Below are 20,889 nucleotides of genomic sequence, written 5' to 3' on the forward strand. Positions count from 1 at the left end.
CACTTGTTAGCTTCTGGAAAATTGCAATCTGCTATCATTCACACTCAGGCAAGGATCAGTCGCTTTGTTATTAACTCCAAAGTCTCAAATGTCAGGTATTTGAGTCAGCATTTAGGTATAAATATGATCATAACTTATTTTTTTGGACGTGAAATTAAGGCCACTTGATCAGAGTCATTACATCTCTTTTCGGAGTCCATAAAAACCAAAGAAAACTCTGGTTTCTTCGCGGCCGTAAGAGCTTTGGGTGTTTTAGGGAGATGTTTCAGAACATTCAGTCACACACCAATATATCCTTCCTGCAAAGCAAGGACTGGACTCATTATGATATTATGAACTGTGATTCATCGACACCCTACAGAGATAATGGTCTCATCTGTCAGCGGACTGAACACCTTTAATTAGAGACACGTGAACTCAAAATATCCCCTTCTCAATTATAACAGGAGCAGGTTACACAGATGATGCCGCAGCAGCTGCTTTTCCCTGGGGATATTCCATAAAAACTCTGAGGACTGTGCTTACACACTGGGGAGGGCTGGTTTGTCATTATGTGACAAAACAAATGTATTGTTGTATCCTATAATTTATAATATATGTTTCATTCCACAGCATATTGATGTGGATAAATCGTTGTGGTTTGAGGCGGACTGATGTTTTCTTTCTGACATTGCAGTGACAGTACTCTCTGGAGCCGAATGTCTACAGCAGATTGACCACAGAAACAGAAAACAGTGGCCTCTCCTCTTCATAGCATAGCATTGCCATCGATTTCGCTGTCTCCAATAGGTTATCCTCAGCTCTTTTTAAAGGAAGAACAATGTTCAAAGAGCAACATCGCCATCTTGAATGTGCTTTAGCAGCAGCATTGATTTTAAATATTTTTCAGATGCAGGTTTCTTCAGAACAGCTAATGATGAACAGTACATGCACAGTGAAGTGAAAGACTTTTCAAAAGGTTTACCATTATGTGAAGGTTTTGTCATACACAATTAGTTGTATACAGGAGACTCTTAAAGAAATGAAAAATGCTCCACAGAACACGCTAAGAGCAGTTTAGAACATTTAACCTATACGTGAATGAATGTCATGATTCATCATATCTGAAAGCCATTCAACAATATACAGTGAAAGGGATTTCAAAATAAGTGATCAAATTCACTGTGTGTCTTCACAATGTGTTAAACTGTTACTGATTTCCTTTGACTTTCACACTATCTGCATTTCTTCCGTTTTTTTTTTTATTTTCCGCTTTTCAACATGCAGGCCTCCGAGACCAATTAGGTGAGCGAGGCAACATCGAGCCTGAACTAAACTCTTGTGAGCTTTTGATGTTACTGAAAGATGCAAACTTGTTTTAAAAGAACAAGCAAGAAGCATTAAGGTCAATTCATTTGGGATCTGTCACTTTGGGTGTTGTAGGAGCATTATATTTCTTTAAATTACTTAAACATTTATTTTTTTGCAGTTTTTCTTTATAGAAAATGTATTATTATTATTTAAGTTAGTTAAAGTAGTTTTGAATGCATCTTTGGGCACTGGGGGATTGGGTAGTATCTGTATTGCTCAGAATGTCATCCAAAACGTGAACATATTTTAATTTCACAGCAGATTATAGCATCAAAACAGTTGGATTATTTGGAAATACTGTAAGAACCACAACAACCACATCAGAGATGACATCTCCTTCTTGGCAAGAATAATGAATAGTCTTGTAAAAAGGTTCTGAGTTCAAATAATCATGACACATTTGTGAAAACATGGATCATGCAGTATTCATATTAACTAGGAATAATAATATTGCCTTGAAAAAATATATAAGCCTGAGGAAGTAAAGGTCTGTAGCATGAATCAGTCGCCCACTTTTGAGCACTGTCAAATCCCCAGTTTTTCTTATGGCCGCAAAACACAACTTTGATAGAAAGGTCAACCAATGAAATGTAAGGCTTCTCCTTTACAAGTACAGTCTGCCTCCAAATGAGCAACAACTGTCACCTCTCTTGGGTCTAATCATGCAGGTGGTGGGTAGCGGATTAAAGGATGAATCACGTGAGGGTTGAGACTTGTAACAAAGACATGCAAGACAATGACATATCAAGAGCACAGAGCCTAAATATGGCCGCCCCTCATTAAGTCCCATTTCCAAGAATAGAGGGCAGACAGAGCTCTTGTATGTATGAATAATGGAAGCAGCCTCCTGGAGCTCATTTCCAGAGTGATCTTCATGTTAAAGTATGGCCTAATGATCACACAGATAAAGTGAGAGGCTGGCATTCATGATTAATGTCCTCAGGTCTGTTTCCAGAGTTACGCAGCCTCCACCGTGACTCTGTTCACTGAGCATCAGATGCTCGCAGGAAATAAGATACACTATACAGGTGACGTACTTAATTGCAAATATAGAACTCGTCCACTCAGAACCAAATGTACCAGAAGAAAGCTAAGCTTCACCATTCTTTCACTTTTAGCTACATATTTCATTTATATAAATGTATATATCCTAAGGATACATTTATGCTACACGTTCACATGAACATACTAAAAATGGATGTTAAAGGCTTACAATTTATCACTTGAATGCTGAAATAAAAAAATAAAAAAATATATGTTTCCATTGTCGGCCTACTTTATCAATGCTATTTTTCTTCTCTTCAATACAAACCGCTCTTCAATTAATGTGTAATAATCATGTGTACTTCCATACTGTAGCTTTAATTTTCGCATTATTAATAATTTGTATCTGACTTATTTTCCTGTGACAAATCACTATTTTCACTTCTTCTGTTGCTCATATCACACATGGCTGTTCTGCTCACTAGGTGGCACCATTGTGAAAGAAAAACGTAATATCACTGGAAAGCTACTTCTCTGAACAAAGTTTGAATCTTAAACAAATAGATTACGTGTCACCAGTTAATGCAATGAGCTCAAAGTCTCAACAGGGTGGGATTATACAGATTCACTTTCAGCAGAAACCCAATAATACTACCATAACAGCAACGTGTTTTCTAAAAAGTCAACATTTGGCTTATGCGTGTGCCTGCATCATTTTAGTGTCAATGATATGATTACAAGACTCACCATGGCATGTCACACAGATTCACCTGCATGTAATTTACAGTACCATCTAACTGATCTGAGGAGATTTATTGGATTATGCCTGCTTAATGCAAACCACATCACAAATTGCAGCCTGGCCTCCTGACACATCACTGAGTCAAGAACTGCCTCTAGACATCTGTATCTCTTTTGATGAAGGACATGGTTTTGTGTTACTGATATGTAGCATATGCTTTTGGACAGCACTCCTTATTTGTCTTTGAGAGCGACCCATCCATCACATCCTCCCAATAGTAAATCTTCAGGAATCCCTTGATCCCGGACCCTGTCGCTGCTCCACCACATAATTGATCCTAACATACCAGCTGTGACTCTGATACATGAGATGCTTCAGACCAGACTGTACGGCTGCCTGGAAGCCATGTCATTTCACTCTCCATCAATGACAAATCACAAAGGACTCAGGTCATATTTCAGTGAGACATGGCTGAAATATTTACAGTCGCTTCATACGGACGAGTGACCAGGGCGTGCTTTAAATGTTTTCTGTTATCTCATCCTATGCCAGTAACTCACAGGTTGTCATTAAACAGAAACACATTGCTATAGAATTGGAGAGTCCCTGTATGCTCTGTAAGGACTTGAGATGTAGAAGTCAATAGTGTACTTGTTGACAGATAGACCTTTCAACACTTTTATTGTTCAATATAACAGAAATAAAGAAAATACTGTTAAATATTTCACAAAATACTAACATATTTATTGAAGGAATGCTAGTACATAGTCAAATATTTAGTATGGAAACCGTAGGTGCAGTCAGACTTTTCCCAATCCAGGATAAAGCTGTGGATTGAGTGTATTACGTATCCTGCTGTCTGTGTATGTTCATTTACATACATTATAAGCTGAAAACACAAAAATACATCTTCATATAGATTCAAGCATTAATATCGATTGTATGCACAAATTCAGTTTACTTTGTTATAGCGACGAGGTCTACTCAGTCTGGGGAAAACAGTTGTTTTAAAGAGCATAAACAAAATAAAAAAGTCTGGAAAATATGCCTGATGATGTCAACAGGGTTGAGTCTGCTTCAGCTCGAAGACTACATATTAAACTGGGGTCAGGGAGTTAAGAATGAGAAAGATGTGGGTGTTTATTAGGAAGGGATGGTCAAATGAATTGAAATTATTGGTTGAATTATGGGAAATGCAAGATTCTGTGGTTTTGGAGCTTTACCCACACTAAAGCCTCCTTTGTTTTATAAATAACATTCTCTTTGTTATGTGTCTTTGGTAAGTCACCCAACTTTATTTAGCAGCAGTATAAATATATCTTTAAACCCCTTATACTTAATTTGTAACACTGGCTTGTGTTCTTATTCTGATACTGGAGGACAAACAGGCTCACATATTTCAGACCCAATTTCTGAGCATAAGTCTGTAACTGGCCTACATCGTGTCTCTGCCAAAAGTGTATTTAGTTCAGGTCAAATTATCCCTCCAATCTCGTTCAGCCCAACTGGGCTCAAACAATATTTCTCTTGTGAGGCTAAATAATGAACCAGTGCCCAGGGGGGAAAATTCACTATCACAATTAGGGCTCATTGATGTTGAGATAATTATGTTGGAAACAAAGTGCAGGTGGTATTTGTGTTTTATCTTATTTTGGTTCAACAGGAACATTGGCTCGGGGCACAACATGTCTCGTAGGAAGTTTTAAAACTGCATATATCAAATAGAAAATAATTTAGGAATTTAAATATAAGAGTGGTGTCCTACTTATCCAGTGTAGTGATACAATGCTGCATTGATTTAGAGTAAATTGATCACATGACATGGAAGATATTAAAAGGAAAGGACATTTTCATTTAATAAACTATTGCAATAATAGGGTGTCTGTGGATATGGGGCTAAATGGGCATCTACAAATCAGAGGGTCAATGGTTCGAACCCCAAGCTCCTGCGGTCAACCTCGAAGTGATCTTTGGCAATATATTCAACCCCAAATAGCTCCTGAAGGAATGACTAAGATGTTAATGGAGACATAGTTTTTTCTTTTCAGTTTATTGAACTCACAAAAAGTCATATTCATAAATGTATTAACAAAATTTGAATTTACAATACATACACTACATACAAGTTAACTAAAAAGGACCTGTTTAATACATTGTTGCTTCTTTTACTGAGCTAAAGTTCAAATAACAGTGAAATTAAGACATTAACTTCCGATTTGTATTTATATTTACAAGATAAATACGCCCCACTGGTGACAAGTATTTGACAGTGATTTAAAAAGAATCTATATTCATTACAGTAAACAGATAACACTGTATAGTGTACAGGCCCATTATTGTGATATGACAAATGAAAATGTTAATAAAAACAGTCTCTTAACAGAGACATTGCTGTGTGTTAAGCGCAACATGTGAACATTTGTTTACCATATTGTTTTTCTGTCAGTGCTTTGCACACATTATTTTACATCCACACATGCAGACCGCACAACAACAATATCTAAATCTGTCAATACTCGGATGTTAGACAACAGCTGAGAGACTTTTAAGACCACAGTTATGAGAAGCTGCCTACATTCTTGAGGACGTGCTAATGTTGGCCTCTCAGTTCCTGTCAACAAGGACAAAAAAAGATAGCTTGAATTTAGAAATGTATTGCTATCAACACACATGATATGCTGGTTTTGTGTTTCACTAAGACAAGCAAGTTGTCTGGATCGATACAACTTAAACAAATAATATATCATTATTCTTATGACAAGTTACAGCTGCACAGTGTGTTTCCAAAAGTTGCAGATGAACTGTTTTGCAACAGGAACATGTCAAATGATGCCCTTGTTGCTCTCAGGAAGTGCTGCTTCTCTTTCTGCCCCTCTGTCTCCTCTTTGGGATGTCTTCCTCTTGGTCACTATCACAATCCCTCTGAAACAATCAACATATTGAGGTTGAGAAACAGCAGTAAAATGGATGTGTGGGGACAGGTTATCACAGTTTTATGAGCTCAAAAAATGTAAAATTAAATAATTGTTTTAAAAACAAAATCTGTTATCTAAGCTACTCGCTGCAAAACACCAGCAAATACCAACAAGGTACAGTTAGAGTTGGATATTCAACAGATTCTCCAGATTCTATGAATCTGAGGAAACGAAACCGGACTGAATATCCAACTTAAAACTAATTTCCCTGCGTTGCAAATGCTGCGCACATCAATACTGCAAAGAAGATAAGATAAGATGGACCTTTATTAATCCCCGAGGGGAAATTCAGTAGTTCTGCAAGAAATCTGCAGAACAAAACTTCCAACATGAAACATCACCGTTACTCTAAAATTGAACATAATGTTTGTTTTCTAACTGAGACTCAGTTTTAGAAGGTTGATACCACTCTTTTTCTAAAAGTGCAGTAGGCCTATATGAAGCTACATCCAGGAGCCAGTTAGCATAAAGGAAATGGGGGAACTGCTAGCCTTTGTCTGAATGTAACACCGACCAGCACCTCACATACATAAATTGTAACCTTATTTATTGTTTGTTTAGAGTAAACACAAAATCTGTGTTTTACGAGGGGGTTTTGTGCTGGATTATTTCTTGGCTGGGAAGAATGATTTCCTGAAGCCTTCATTGGTTTCCTATCCTCAAGAGTGATAATAAGTCTCCAGGAAGTCAATGATGCTAGAAATCAATTAGTGTCCAGGCTTCATGGTAAACTAAGCTAACTAGTTGCTGGCTGTAGCTTCATAAACTGTGCAGACGTGGGAGTTGTTTCAATCTCCTCATCTAACTCTCAGGCAGGAAGCTAATACAACAATGCAAAGACATTTCTAGACTGAACCAGAGCTTTAAGCTTTAATACTATGAGTCCTTACCCCTTCCTGCTCAGGCAGCTTGTTGCCTTTCTTCATGATCCGCGTTAAGTGGTTGCACAGAGCCACAATTCTGAATGACAACTGTTGAGCAGATGAAAACAAAGATAATTAGTCTTTAAACATCATGAAGTGACATCATGAACTGCTTTAAGGACATTTTCTAACTGTTTACTTACCTTCCACCTGCGTCTGGCATACTGTCTCTTAAAGTTCTGCAAGTTGACCACAGACAACCTCTTCACCATGGCCTGCCTGGTATCCTTCGGCTGCAGAGACACAGTGAGCAATAAAATAACAGAGGTAGTATCTTACATGTTAATGTCAAATGACAAAATGTATCACTATAATCTAAGGTACCACAGGTGATATAGGCCTACTGAAATCTAAGATCACAAATCTCAAGAATCTGATACAAATAAAATGGTGATCATTTATTTCCTTTTTTTAGACAACATTGAAAAATGTCAGTGTGCACATCAAAGTCAAAAAAGTGTCTGTCATGTACATCTGTTGACACTGATAAAGAGGTGACACATTGTGAAACACATGTTGTCTTATCATAGATGTTGTATTTCCTGTCATCTCACAAAACATCTCCAAGAAAGAAGTACAAAAGTTTAAAAAAATAAATAAATTCAATACAATTATTAGTAAAAGTGCACATTACATCTGTTAAAACAATCGTTAAGAAAAACTAATTAATACAATAACACATTTAACTTTACAAATGCATAACCTTTGTGAAATAGACAATATACAAATTCCTATAATTGGAAAATAATAAAAAATAAATCAATTAAAAAATAAATCCCTTTTGAGACATTCAATAGACAATGTGTAATCCTGTGTCCTCCTCTTGCCCTTACACAGTAAACACTTTCATGACTAATATGTATGACTTCAAACCTGCTCAATCAAATAAGAGCATCATCATCAGTAAGTATCACTTACTGCCACAATTATGCTAATTTAAGATTATATTATTTTATTTAGAGCAAGGATAGCCGTTTCCCACTGTCTTCAGTATTTGAACGCAGCAATGATTATCATCTTCTGCCTGTACCTTGAAAGTTACTGAACAGATACAAAAGTACCATCCATCTTTACATCTAAATGTAAAAAAAGCATATTTCCTTGTTTTAATCTTCCTACTCTTACAGAATATTTTTTTTTAAAGAATCGTATTACAGAGTTCAATCAAGAAAATAAAAAAATATAAAGAAAGAAAATGTAAAGACTACATTCACATATACATTTGAACGTTTGTGCAGCTAAAAAAAAATGTGTTGAACATTTTCAAAAGATCTTTAAGGTCAGTAAGAGTTAGTTAGCCAGACTCTGTGAGTGTCTGTTTGTCCTCAGGATGCAGCTGCCCCTGCCTCACGTCCATGTTCATGCTGCTGCTGAGGATGCTGCCCTTGGCTCCTTCAGGATGCAGAGAGCTCATCGCCTCCTGCAGCCACTGCAGCTCAGAGTTCAGCTCCTGCCTCAGAGCGTCCAGCTGACTCTCCCTGTGGCTGTACTTCCCACTGATGCTCTCCAGACTGGCATCGATAATCTTCACGTCCTCCTGCAGCAGCCTCCTGGTTGCCTCCACTTTACGGAACTCATAGTGGACCTGAGACAGCTGCTTCCTCGCAGTCTCGCTCTCCTCCTTGTACCAGGCCTCCTTGTCGTTGTAGATGGACAGGAGTGATTCTACATCGCCCTGCAGTGTGTGCCGTGCTTCTGACACCTCCGACAGCCTTGTCTCCATCAGACTGAGGTCCTCCACCACATGTGCAAAACGCTCAAAGTTGGCGTACGTGTTGTTCTGGGGCATACTGAAATGGGACTGGATGGTGTACTCCTTTAGCCGCTCAGTCTTCAGCTGCTCCACTTTCTTCTCAGCCTCAGGGGCAGTGCTTTCCTCTTCCATGTAGTCGCAGGACTTCAGACAGAAGGGTGAAGGGGGGACACTGAGTGAGAGGCTGTCTCATTGTTGCATCTTGAAAACACACACAGCGATGAATATCCCAGCAGATGTGGCGCTGCAGGGTTAGTGTGTGACCCTACAGCGAAAGCCATGGCAGGTAAGAGTGCCACAAAAACACAACAGACATTCCTGTACAGGATGTTGTGTTTCCTGGCTTCATGCTTGAATCCAAACAGGACGAAGACTCCGGAGCAAACACCATTCACATGCATCTCTGCAGCTAATGTTGGAGTAGAGGTCTTCAACATTACAGAGGTTGTTAAATGTCCATGCCACACCTTGATGATTTAGTTCAATCGCTTGAATTTCTAGACAAAATGTCAGACTGGAAAAGTGTGTAGAGGTGGAGAGAAACTTACCACATGTACCTTAGTAAAATGTTGATGTACTTATACTTAAATGGACTATTTCCCTTTACTGCTACTAGTATTTACATATATTAATATTGTATTTTTTACTCCACTTAATTAATTTGCAGATGTAGATTAACTAAACAAAATATAAACGACAAATAAATTAAGACCAACCAGTGGAGAACAAAGTATAATAATACAACTAATAATAATAATAATAATAATAATAATAATATGAAGTATATATTATTCTGACATCTGCATAAAAACTACTTTTTACCTTTATATATATATATAAAAGTATCTAATGTGTATATTTTTGTTTATGTAAGTATGTTTTACTACTAATACTTTAGTACTTTTTTGTATTTCATTGTATTATTGATGTTTTTACAAAGTCTAAGTACTTATATCTTCAGGGAGAGGGTGTGGTACAGCGATGGAAACAATATACAGTGACTGATAAGTATATTTTCAACAAGCTAGATATAAAGTAAATAAAGTTAGTGCATGAACTTTGTGAGCATGCACATTTACAAGATGGATTTTCCTTTTCAATGAGAAACAAACCTGTACACTGGTGTTACCTTTGACATCAACTGTTAAGTGTTGTTTTAGCATGTAGCAGGAGTTAGTTATTGAGAAAACATGCTATAATCGCAGAAATCAAGCGCATACCTTAATCCAGTGATGGTTGAGGGCCTCTTGTATGGTCATCCGTTTTCTGAAGCGATGATAGAAGGAAAATGTCTCTCAGTAAATACACCAAAACAACTCCATTACACGCAAAGCAGACTGAGTATACACACTTTAATAAGGGAATAGGAAAACAGGTTAAGCAAGAAGATCACATTGTGCAAGGAACGACACAACATCCTTTTAACTATTATTTACTTTGCAGTTAACTATGTAGCCTGTTGTTCAAATATAAGCTGAATGTTATCCTTGCTTTAGATTTCTGTGGCATTTCATTCAGTTGGATCAGGTTTGCATATTATGTGCACATTATTTGCACTTTAATGCAGAGAGTCCTCCAATACTGGGCTTTATATGGAGTTGTCTGACCTCACCTTAGGCCTGAAGTTGTTAATCAGTTATTTACCTCGTGTCCTTCACCAGGAGCTGACTGATGAAGCTCTTGGCCAGCTCGCTTGTATTGCTGAACAGCTCTTCGTCAAACTCGTAGTCCATCGCCGAGATGTTTCCCAGTGTTTCCTGCTTCGTGTCACCGAGAAAAGGAGACGCGCCGCTCAAACTGGAAAAACATACACACACTCACTTAGACCATCCTCAAAGTTTCTTTATGTATAATCAGATCTCCAATTTCCAATCACAAATCATACCAACTTACAGTATATATGTGATGACTCCGATGCTCCTGTGAACAAACAGCACAATGTTAATCTAAAGTGATGCAGTGCAGCGTGTATGGATGGCAGCAGTCAGAGGTAATTAAAAGCTCGTACCACATGTCTGCCTCCAATCCCAGTTGCTCATAGTTGACTATCTCTGGAGCTGAAAATAGACACACTCTGCTTCACAAACAGCGCTAGGCCAACACCAAGCCTCCTCTTAAAATGTCCTTCATTGCAAACACATTGCATATTGAAACACTTACCAACAAATTCAGGGGTTCCAAAAATGTTTTTGAAATCTGCCCCTGCTTCTATTTTGTGTGCCAGTCCAAAGTCTATAATTTTGATGCGAGGTAGACGAAGGTTCCTGTCCAGCAGCATTATGTTTTCAGGCTAAAGTGCAAACAAAGAAAAACACAGGACAATTTGTCAGCAGATTTCTACTGACACCAAGGTTTGGCGATTCATAAACATTAAAACAAGTTACCTGGGTAAACAACCTTTTGTGTAAGCATTAAAAAAGAAATTGAAATGGTTACACTCTTTCTTGTAAGCGTGAGAGATACAAATATTAAAACACATCTTGGAAAAAGGTGGTTAATCACTTTCTTGTCGAGAGATAGCAAAGAGAAGATTGATATCACAGTCATGTTTGTACACAAAACAGGAAGCTTCCCCATGCAGCTGGTTTGGCTCAGTCAAGAAATAACTACACCTTTTGCACCTCTAAATGTAAGCTTAGCTAAATAAGATAAGTTATGTTTTTTTCTATTCAATCCCTCTAAAAGTAATAGTGAGAACAAATCACTTTGCAGAGTTAATGCTATTATGACTGTTATTGGTCGGGACAACTACAGGAAGTTACAGAACCCAACTAACACAAAGCTGGGAAAAAGTTCAGCACAGACACACGTGTTGTACGTAGGTAGGTTCCTCTAAATTAATATAAAAGTTACAAGCCCTATAAAGTCCACACTGACTGGAGAGACGGTTTCAACCATTTCCTAAACTGGTTAACCTGATTTCACGGAAAAGGCTAAGCATAAATGAGTGCACAGATCGTTCATTGTGGACTAAAGTTCATGGCCTCTGGCTGGTTGGAATGAAGCCTTTCACTTTGTGTTCTTTTTCCTTAATTGCCAGACTAAAATAATTTAAAGTGATGAGGAGCTTTAGCTGCTGGAAAACAGGACAGTGACTATCAGCAGCGTGCGTGACAGTGCTCTCTGAAAGTGAGCAGATAACCCTGTGGTGTCTTTATCTGAGAGTCTGGACTTCAGCCACAGAGAACAGGAAGGATGTGCGATTGGAAATAGCGAGACTCTTCCGTCACAAAGCTACATTAAACACCTGCCGCTAAAGGACATCATCATAATAACACATACTTTAATATACATGTATTTACACAAGATAAGGAGCAGGCTGTACCTTTAGATCAAAATGCACAATCCTCTTGGAGTGGAGGTACTGGACTCCATCTAGGATCTGTTTGATAAACTGAGTGGCCTCCTCTTCACTGAGAGATTCCTTCTGAGCCAAAAAATCAAACAGCTCTCCTCCAGACACCCTGTGAGAGAAACACACACACACACACACACACACACACACACACACACACACACACACACACACACACACACACACACACACACACACACACACACACACACACACACACACACACACACACACACACACACACACACACACACACACACACACACACACACACACACACACACACACACACACACACACACACACACACACACACTTAGAGACTCATCTAGTGGGCTCAGATCATCTGGAGCAAGGACTCTCTTGAGCGCTATCTAAAGTGAGTTCTCAGGATTTGGAAGCGCTGGTTCAGGATGTTTTAGATAATTGTTTGTAATAATAAACTTGCCATAGCTGTGACCTATATTACTTTGCATAATAAAATACTTGAAAAAGGTGGTGAAATGTGGTATAGAGCGGCCTTTAAATAGCTGGCAGCCAATAAACATGGCCTTCTTTTATATGAACACACGAATAGACCGAATGTCACACAGTGTCTTCTCCTGCATCTAACAGGAACTGTCGGTCTGTTCCCTCTGCTTTGATTGGACAGAGCTTTCTTTTAGACCTAATTGAGAGCTCCATGTTCCTGGCCCTCGCTGGACCCAAGCGGCACCCTCTGAGGACTCTTTTCAACACAAGCCACTCTGAGAGAGACATTCAGTTCTTTGGCACAGGTGATATTGGCAATATTTCTTTTTTAGCAAACACAGATTCAGAAAGAGTGGATTTTGTAGAGATGTTTTCATGTTTTAACGCTCTATTTCTAACAGGCATTGTGACGGATTGCTGACTTACAGTCCGAGGATGAGCACCACATCTGTGCGGTTCTCATACACGTCATGTAGAGATACGATGTTGTTGTGCTGAAGCTGCTGCAGGATGTCCACTTCCCTCTCAATCTCCTCTCTTTTAATGCCACGTCTGCTGGCCCGACTCTGACGCTTCTTGATGAACTTGGCTGCATATTCGACGCCTGTGCTCTTCTCTATGCAGCGTTTGACAATTGCAAACTGCCCACTGTAGACACAAAAGAAGAAAAAAGGCACTAACATTATGAAATGCTAATAACGGAATGTGTTTATATTAAAAAGGTATCGTATTTCAAGAGAGAGAACAATTTATTATGACATTCTTAACAATTAACAACAGGATATAACTCAGGGTGAAGACAGATGTCAAGGAGGAAGACGTGTGTCAAACCTGAGGAAATATTGAGGTATAGTTCATCACTTCCTGTTTCCTGGCCAGACAGAGAACAATCAGATAGGCTTGCAATGCGGACAGACCTGCTGTCCTCCCACTCAACCAACCTTCCTGCCAGATTTCAAGCTATTCTTCATCTCGAGAATTAGTCCTCAGAAAAAATCCCCAAAACCCTGAATATTTCACAACAGAGGTGTGGCTTTGAGACCGTCTCTCAGCAGATAATTGTTTCACTTTTCACTCTACAGCCTGTGGACTTGTGATTGAAGCTAGTACATTTATTTAAATCCTGTAGACTAATGTTGCCCCAGCCTAACGACAGGGATGGTGACTGCAGTAAACTTGTTAAACTTTATTATCACCCTCCCCTGACATAACAACACAGTCAGTTCACTTATAATTGACCCACTGAGAAGTGTCAAAACATCTTCCAGCGCTGTCGCCCAGTTAAATACATGTGTTGAGTCTCCATGGCTGTATTATCAGACCAGCAGTAATCTCAGCTTGCGGCCACTCCTGCTGCTGTGGGCTGACCTGCACTCTCTGTAGATTCAGACTCTGAAAACAAGCCTCTCAGTCACTGATCCTGCAGAATAACATGAGGGCGAGTGAAGAGGCAGAGCTGGCAAAAAGTTTCTGAGTTGGGAAGATGAGACAGAAGAGGAACATTCAGTCGACTTTGCGTTCATTCGTGATTGGATAAAACCTATTAACGCCTGTAGAAAGAAGAATTTACTGTAAAACCGTGGTAATTATTTGATGAAACATAGGCCTACAAGTATTTGTAGACACTGTGAAAGAACACACAGAGAGAGGACACAGATAATTACTGGCAGGCATATGTTTTGGACATAACTGTCCACTGAGATTCCAGGGTGGCTGCGAGAGGCTGTCCAGTCTGTGTCCACTATCATCACGGTGTCTAGTGCGCTAAGAATAGGCTCTTCTCCACCTGCCACATCTCCACTGCTGCTGGGGAGAAGGGCAAAGCCTGCTGGAGCTGCTGGGTGAAGGCTGTCCAAAACACATATCAGATACTGGGGCTGAAGCTTTAAAGCATCTTTTATTAATGTTGACATTAACATGTTTTAATCAACAATAGAATTATGTGCATCTTTTTGATTGTTGCTTGCCTACTCTATTATTTTAAATGTACTACATTTTTAATTATTTAATTTGTCCATCCAGCATATTGCAGATAGTAAGAAATAACACTTTAATACTTTTTCTTATACTATTTGAAGAATTATATTCCAATAGTGCTTGGGTTGGTTTGTTTATAATTCATGTACTCCAAACATTTTTAAAGACTCAAGAGTGTTGTAAAGTCTCCAAGTCAAAATGTAAAATAAAAATAAGAAGGTGGATGTTATTATTTCCATCATTTACAACATAATTTCATCTAAATATATATCCTGATTCAGTCCATATTTGTGAATGTCATTTAAAAAAAAAAGTTTGCACAACGACGCAAAAGTTAAATTCATTATTCAGTTGATTTAATAAGGAAAAAAACAATTGAGTTTAATAATAATCCATAAATGTATGGTTGCGACATCATTTATTATCTATTGTACTAATATTCTGTTTCTTCTTGCACATTTTAAATGTAATCCTAAAATGTGTTTTATTGTTTTATGTCTTATCTTAATATGTTACATTGTTAGAGTAGCTTGTGACTTAAGATCTTCATTGCCATCTCTGTACTGTGCATATGCATACTGTGCGACAATAAAGGCTTTGAATCAAGACAGAGACTTCAATTGTAAAAAACTGACATTTGTTCCTTATGGATAAAAACTGTGCTCCAACCGTACTAACAAAGAGACAGCTCCGTCCCAACAATAAACAAAAACATGGATTAAATACACAAGGAACTTTCCTTAACCGCATTATTGCTGGGTAGTTGATCCAGTTTTCTCTTGTTGAGGCACACCCTGTCCTCTGCAGTGAAACGTTGCATCGCTATTAAACAACAGCTACTGGGATGTACTTTAACCACATACACTGGAGGGACAAAATGAGAACATCAAATATTATACTGCAGCCTCAAACATCTGAATCAACAATTCTTCAACAATCTAAGCAGAACTGTAAGTGTCTCAAACACACAGTAGTATTAGTTGAAGGGCACTTGTATTGGATTGCATTAAATTGCCCAGGTGTTTTAAATGCCTCAGTATATAGCTTCTAGGTTTCTGAGAGGTTTATGTAACCACAAAGCCTCTAGGAGTTATTATTAAGCTTTTTAGTTCATATCAGGGCAACAAAAACCCCTGTCAGGATCAGATATCAGTGGGAACATGACCTGTAACAGAGAATGCGGGAGATAGTTGAGGGTGTACATCGTTAAAAAAGGTCTTCAAAGAGACACACACTCCACAAAGGAAAAACATGGCAGGACAGGACAGGGCAGGAATCTGAAATACTCCAGTTTCACAGGACATTTCCACCCCTGAGATATCCCCGAACACTGAAACAACTACGATAATGTGTGACCTGAGGAGAAGGGGAACTCGCTCAATGAATTCCACTTGCATAAACAAACATCAACACACTGAAAGGATGGCCTGTCACGTGGCAGCAGCAGTGTCCTTGATTTGGACAGAATGACCCCTCGTGGTGTTTCTTGTGGGCCAATGCAAGGGGCTTTGCTGAAGTGTTGCTACGAGGTGCGGAGTAACACTGGGAAAAGCGGGGATGCTGGGAGTGGTATTCCACAGCGGGCCAGGCGTGCCGGCTGTCTTAGCTCTAATCCGACCGGTGGGGCTGAAAGCACCGTCTCCCCGCTGAGTTTCCACTTCCAACAGCTGAAGGTCATTATCCACAGCCAAGGTTGGAGGAATGCTCGGACAACTGGCGCCGGCCCAATATTCAAACACATTTCTCAACTGAACCTCTGGGGTGGTGTTACAAAGACAGCCAGATATATAATTGACCGAGCCCAGTCCCTAACCATCTGTGATCTTCAGTGACGAAGAAGCAGCTCAGAATATGACTCATCATTGCATTAAATATAGTTTTATCGAGTGTCGAAAACCCTATTATCATGAAATATATCACAATTATAACCATAACGTGTTCAGGATACTCTAGTCTAGATTCCCTCTTGTTTTGATGTTGTCCAATGTCAACAATGCATCTGGCTGTGTGAGTGTCTGCTGACAGTAACACGGTGACCTCTGTCAAAGGGGGAACTCCGGGAATGCCGAAGAGGCCAACGTGGAGTTCCCTGCGTCAGGCTGCACTGAATAAACACATTTTTCACCCACTCAACAGCAAGAATGTCTGTTCCTTACAGCTGACTACACTCATTCTTATCCCCCTCCTTGTGCCTACTGTGCCCTCTACACATCATGTACACTAGATCCCTTTGGTGACATTTTAGCACCATAATGTGTTCATCGGCAGCACCTGTCTTGTGACTGTCAACTCTTTTCACATCAACACATCTCACGCCTGTGAGGGCTGCGGCCTTAAGTGTGAATCGCCACCCTCTCTGCATCCTGTCCAAAGACATCAGACTTCTGCTAACTGAAAACATTTCTCTAATTCATTTCCCTTTTGCATGCACTCAGCGAGTATTTCTATAGAAATGAAAGATACAGCAGTACACAGAAAAAGAGTGTAAAATACATTGCATATTAAGGGGGTGGTGTGATGAGACCTTTTCAGTGTTCCTGCATTCAGTTGGATTTGAGTAATATAATAACAACAGACTACAGACAGCAGCTCTGTGCAGATGTAGTTAGGGACAGTGGTACTTTCCAACCCTGCACCACGTCTTTTTGTTCGGTCGGGTCTTGGAAGACAGGACGCTGTGTGGTTCATAAAAACATTTTCTTACTCAATATCAAGCCACGATTATTATTTTTATTTTTAATTGTATAATGTTGGACTTTTTTTGCCATCTGTGAGGAAAATAAATGGGGCTCAGAGCCTCAGAATACTGATTTGTTATGATTTGGTGCAGGCACGAAACATACTACCAATAGAAATACATCGTTCTGTGTCAGACGACTGAAATCTGTATTTTTTTATGTTTTTTTCCTTCTTATTTGTTATTATTTACATTGCTTTTAAAATCGTTCTGTGTGACATGAGAAAAAGTGTGAAAACCGTGTTGGTGAACACGAATCAATAGGTTGCATTTCATGACTATGACACGAAATGCCGTGAGACTGGGTTGGATGGTGATGCTAGAGGAAAAGTCAGAGGATCACCAAAGTTAGCATCCTATGTGTGATAAATGTCTGTTCATTAGTGTATTTGCAATCCAAAATTGTCAAGTTAATTCAGGCTAGACCAAAGCAGTGGACCCACTGAAGATATTGCTGTCGCTAGAGCCATGACCAGCAGGGCTGAAACAGAAAGTCCATTATGATGAAAGTGCAGTATTTCACGGATTAAAAAAATTAGGAGGAAGTTTACAATCCTTTTACTATGCAAAGACAATGGCACTTCCTGTCTAATGATGCATCCTGTGTATTCTTGCCGTAGCTTGATGATGACTAACAAAGATGATGCATTAACAATAATGTAATAAAGGTATAAAAGTACTCCGGTGTTCTGAAAGAACATGGACAAGAATGAACCTGTTGTTATAGGTACAGTTCACAAATGTCTCCATCTGCTCTACTGTCACTTGTGTAACAGTTCATAGTCTCAGCAGTATTGATGGAGGACAGGGCAGCTGTGGGTTAACACTCTATGGTTAACACTGAAACACTTCCTGCTGTACGTCATCATAAGTCTGTGTCATCACTCAGATGGTAAGAAAGGAAAGTAAATGCCTAACGTCCTGAGCAAAGGGTAGTTCTACAGATTGGTTTACCAAAAACTATAGTCAGTAGTGGAAAGGAACATTGAGTACAACTGCGTGGGGCCTTTGACATTACAATCTTTCAATAGGGTTGCAGCATGATGAATCCACTTTCCTGCAGCTAATGGCTCAACAGTTCCATAGGGTTCAGAACATCTTAAATACTTAACACAGATCAGTTTTTGGCCCCCCATATCGAATTTCCCCACCCTCTTGAGAGGAGGATTGAGTAATATTTCCATCGTGACGTGCATTGGAGAGCTCATGAGGCTTTGGCAGACTGTAAGCGGGGTGGGCTTCATCCTACAAAAACACTACAAAGTTGTCACAACAATTCAGAAGAACTGCAAGCTAAGAAACCCAGCTGCTGATTTGGTTTTAAAGTTCTCTGAAACTTTCTGTGACCTAAAAGGCATTTCTGTTGGCTTTTAACCACATACATTACCCATGACGGAGATGCTGAGCACAGACAGAGCTCAGCCCCCAGCAGGGTATTCTTATCAAGTAACATGTTTCCAACCACAGTGGTATTGTCAGTCTTCAAACAACACATTTATACGCCTTTCATACAGCAGATTTACTCTCCAGTAACACCCTTTATCAATCCTTTACCTACTTTATATACGCTATGGACTTTTTATATACTTTTGTTTAGAGTTTTACTCTTGAAAAAGAATTCAGTAATCTTTCATTTATTAAAATCTATGAATAAGAGCTACTGTTGCCTCTTTAATAAATCAAAAGGGTACCTAATATTTGAGAATAATATTCTTACTCATTAATAAAGACGATAACACATTAAGCTCACAAATGTTAATACATTAGTATAGATTCCGACATTCCATTGTCATTTAAGCAAATTGCATTATTATCCTCATAACAATACATCTTTCAATTTACAGATGCATTTCATTATTTCATGAGGCAGATATCTGTGAAGCAAAATGAGGAGAGAGATTGCTGGACACACACACTCTGACTCTTCTGTACAGAGGTTTAAATGCAGCTGGAGTCACATTTCAAAACCAGGTCTTAATTTCCCCTGTCAGGGTGTGTCAGAGTAGCTCTGCAGTAAATGGCGAGCAGACACCGGGACATTAAGTATATTTTTACAATTAGTGAAAGGTGAGAGGTCAGACCCTTTTCTTTCCTCTCTGTCTGTTAGCGAGTCGCGCACATGCCAAAGCTGTCCTTAACGTGAAGAGTAGATTTGTAGCTTCCTCAACACGAACTGCACCCTGCAGACTTCCTTTAATCTATTTCCCCTTGGGACCAAATGTTTTCAATGTCACATTTGATTATCACTCATCCAATCAACATTAAGAAATTGATACCCCAACAATCACCAGTTAATGAAATTAGACTCTCTTTCCTGGTTAGAACATATTATCATGCCCAAACAGAGGTTGTTTTCCTAGAGTGTATTTACTTTTGAGACTTTATCTCTCGCTGTAAACTTCAACCTACTTCAACACTCCCCATTTCATGCTTAAACAAGCCAGCTGTTTGCAGACCTACATCCACACATGAAGATCACTGCTGTGGTACGACAGGCATGCAGTGGAGAGTTGAGTCACTCTTAGTCATACGAACATAAGGAGGATCATTTTGTAAGGGGTTGAAATCAACATTTCATAATGTACAGCTTTGAAACCCACTTACCTTCCTAGTTCTTCCCCAATTTCATAGAAATCGTCCACATTCTGTTGCTTGAATACCGCCATGCCAGGCGTCTTCATTGATGTGATTTATCTCCTTGATGAGCACCACTGGAGCCCTTCTATTCAGAAGTCTTCTTCTCCTAATCAGCAAGTCCAACCCTGCGGATAAAGAGGAGTTCCTGGTGATTTCTGACAGAAGAGATGAATATGTTTACAAGTTCCAGCTTGCTGTATAGCATTCCATCGCAGAGGTGTACCTACTTTCACTGCATGTTGAGAAAGCTTTAACAACAGCAAAGGAGGTTTTTTAAATCAACAGCAAACACAATCTAAAAATATGCACTTAATCCGTCTTTCATTTGTCTAAATACTGTTTATTAGAAAGTTTAGAAACTAACAGGCACAACTCATTAAACAGTGCCAAATTGGGAAGTGTAACAGTAGCAGGAACAGTCGAATGATTACAACAGGATTACTAATTAAAGGAAAGAGCATTTTGGGTAATTAGGGCAGGATATGTGAAATGTGCTGCTGTTATGAAACCCTTAGTCTGGCTAAAAGGCTGACATTGGCAGCAACACATGCTTTAGAACTCTTAACAATGTTACTGCTCTGAATGAGTTTAAAAACAGAATAGTTATCCAGTAAAAAACAATTCGAGAAACCCCTTTGGTACACACACAAATGTAAAGAAGAAAACTGAAATACTAGACTTTCGTTTTATGTCACACATGAAGTGGCTCCACAAACTGACCTTATGTTGTAACTTATTTTGGTCGCAGAGCTGATGATAAACTTGCATCGGTTCTTTACAGTCGGTTGTCTGTCCTCATGGCTGCAGTTCAGGCACACAACGTTCCTCTGTTGTTTTCTGTCACTTATGGCAGCTCCATCAGGCTTTTGTGTCTTCAGAAGTCCCTCCCCCCGATGGCTCCATTATGAAACAGCATGCATGAGAGGCAGGCTATCAATAAAGATGACTGAGATGTCTGCTGTTTATTTTGAACAAGCATTTTAGG

The 20,889-nt window shown here is 39.1% G+C and overlaps 1 protein-coding gene across 2 annotated transcripts; it reads right to left on the reverse strand.

The window, feature by feature from the left end:
• Positions 1-5,107: 5,107 nt before the first annotated feature.
• On the reverse strand, positions 5,108-20,788 carry dapk2b (death-associated protein kinase 2b). Of its 2 annotated transcripts, XM_079681686.1 has the most exons (12): positions 20,625-20,781; positions 19,872-20,029; positions 12,980-13,201; positions 12,053-12,191; positions 10,888-11,017; positions 10,736-10,784; positions 10,621-10,647; positions 10,372-10,524; positions 9,948-9,993; positions 7,118-7,207; positions 6,942-7,022; positions 5,108-5,998 (listed from the first exon to the last, which is right to left on the reverse strand). In XM_079681686.1, the coding sequence occupies exons 2-12, from the start codon at positions 19,946-19,948 to the stop codon at positions 5,921-5,923; spliced, it is 1,092 nt and encodes a 363-aa protein (XP_079537812.1). In that variant the 5' UTR covers positions 19,949-20,029; positions 20,625-20,781; the 3' UTR covers positions 5,108-5,920. The 2 variants fall into 2 exon arrangements, with proteins under 2 accessions (XP_079537812.1, XP_079537811.1); XM_079681685.1 differs by lacking the exons at positions 5,108-5,998; positions 6,942-7,022; positions 7,118-7,207 and adding an exon at positions 7,358-8,871 and having other exon boundaries at positions 20,625-20,788.
• Positions 20,789-20,889: the final 101 nt, after the last annotated feature.

Source organism: Notothenia rossii (genome assembly GCF_949606895.1).
Source record: "Notothenia rossii genome assembly, chromosome: 5".
NCBI lineage: Eukaryota > Metazoa > Chordata > Actinopteri > Perciformes > Nototheniidae > Notothenia > Notothenia rossii.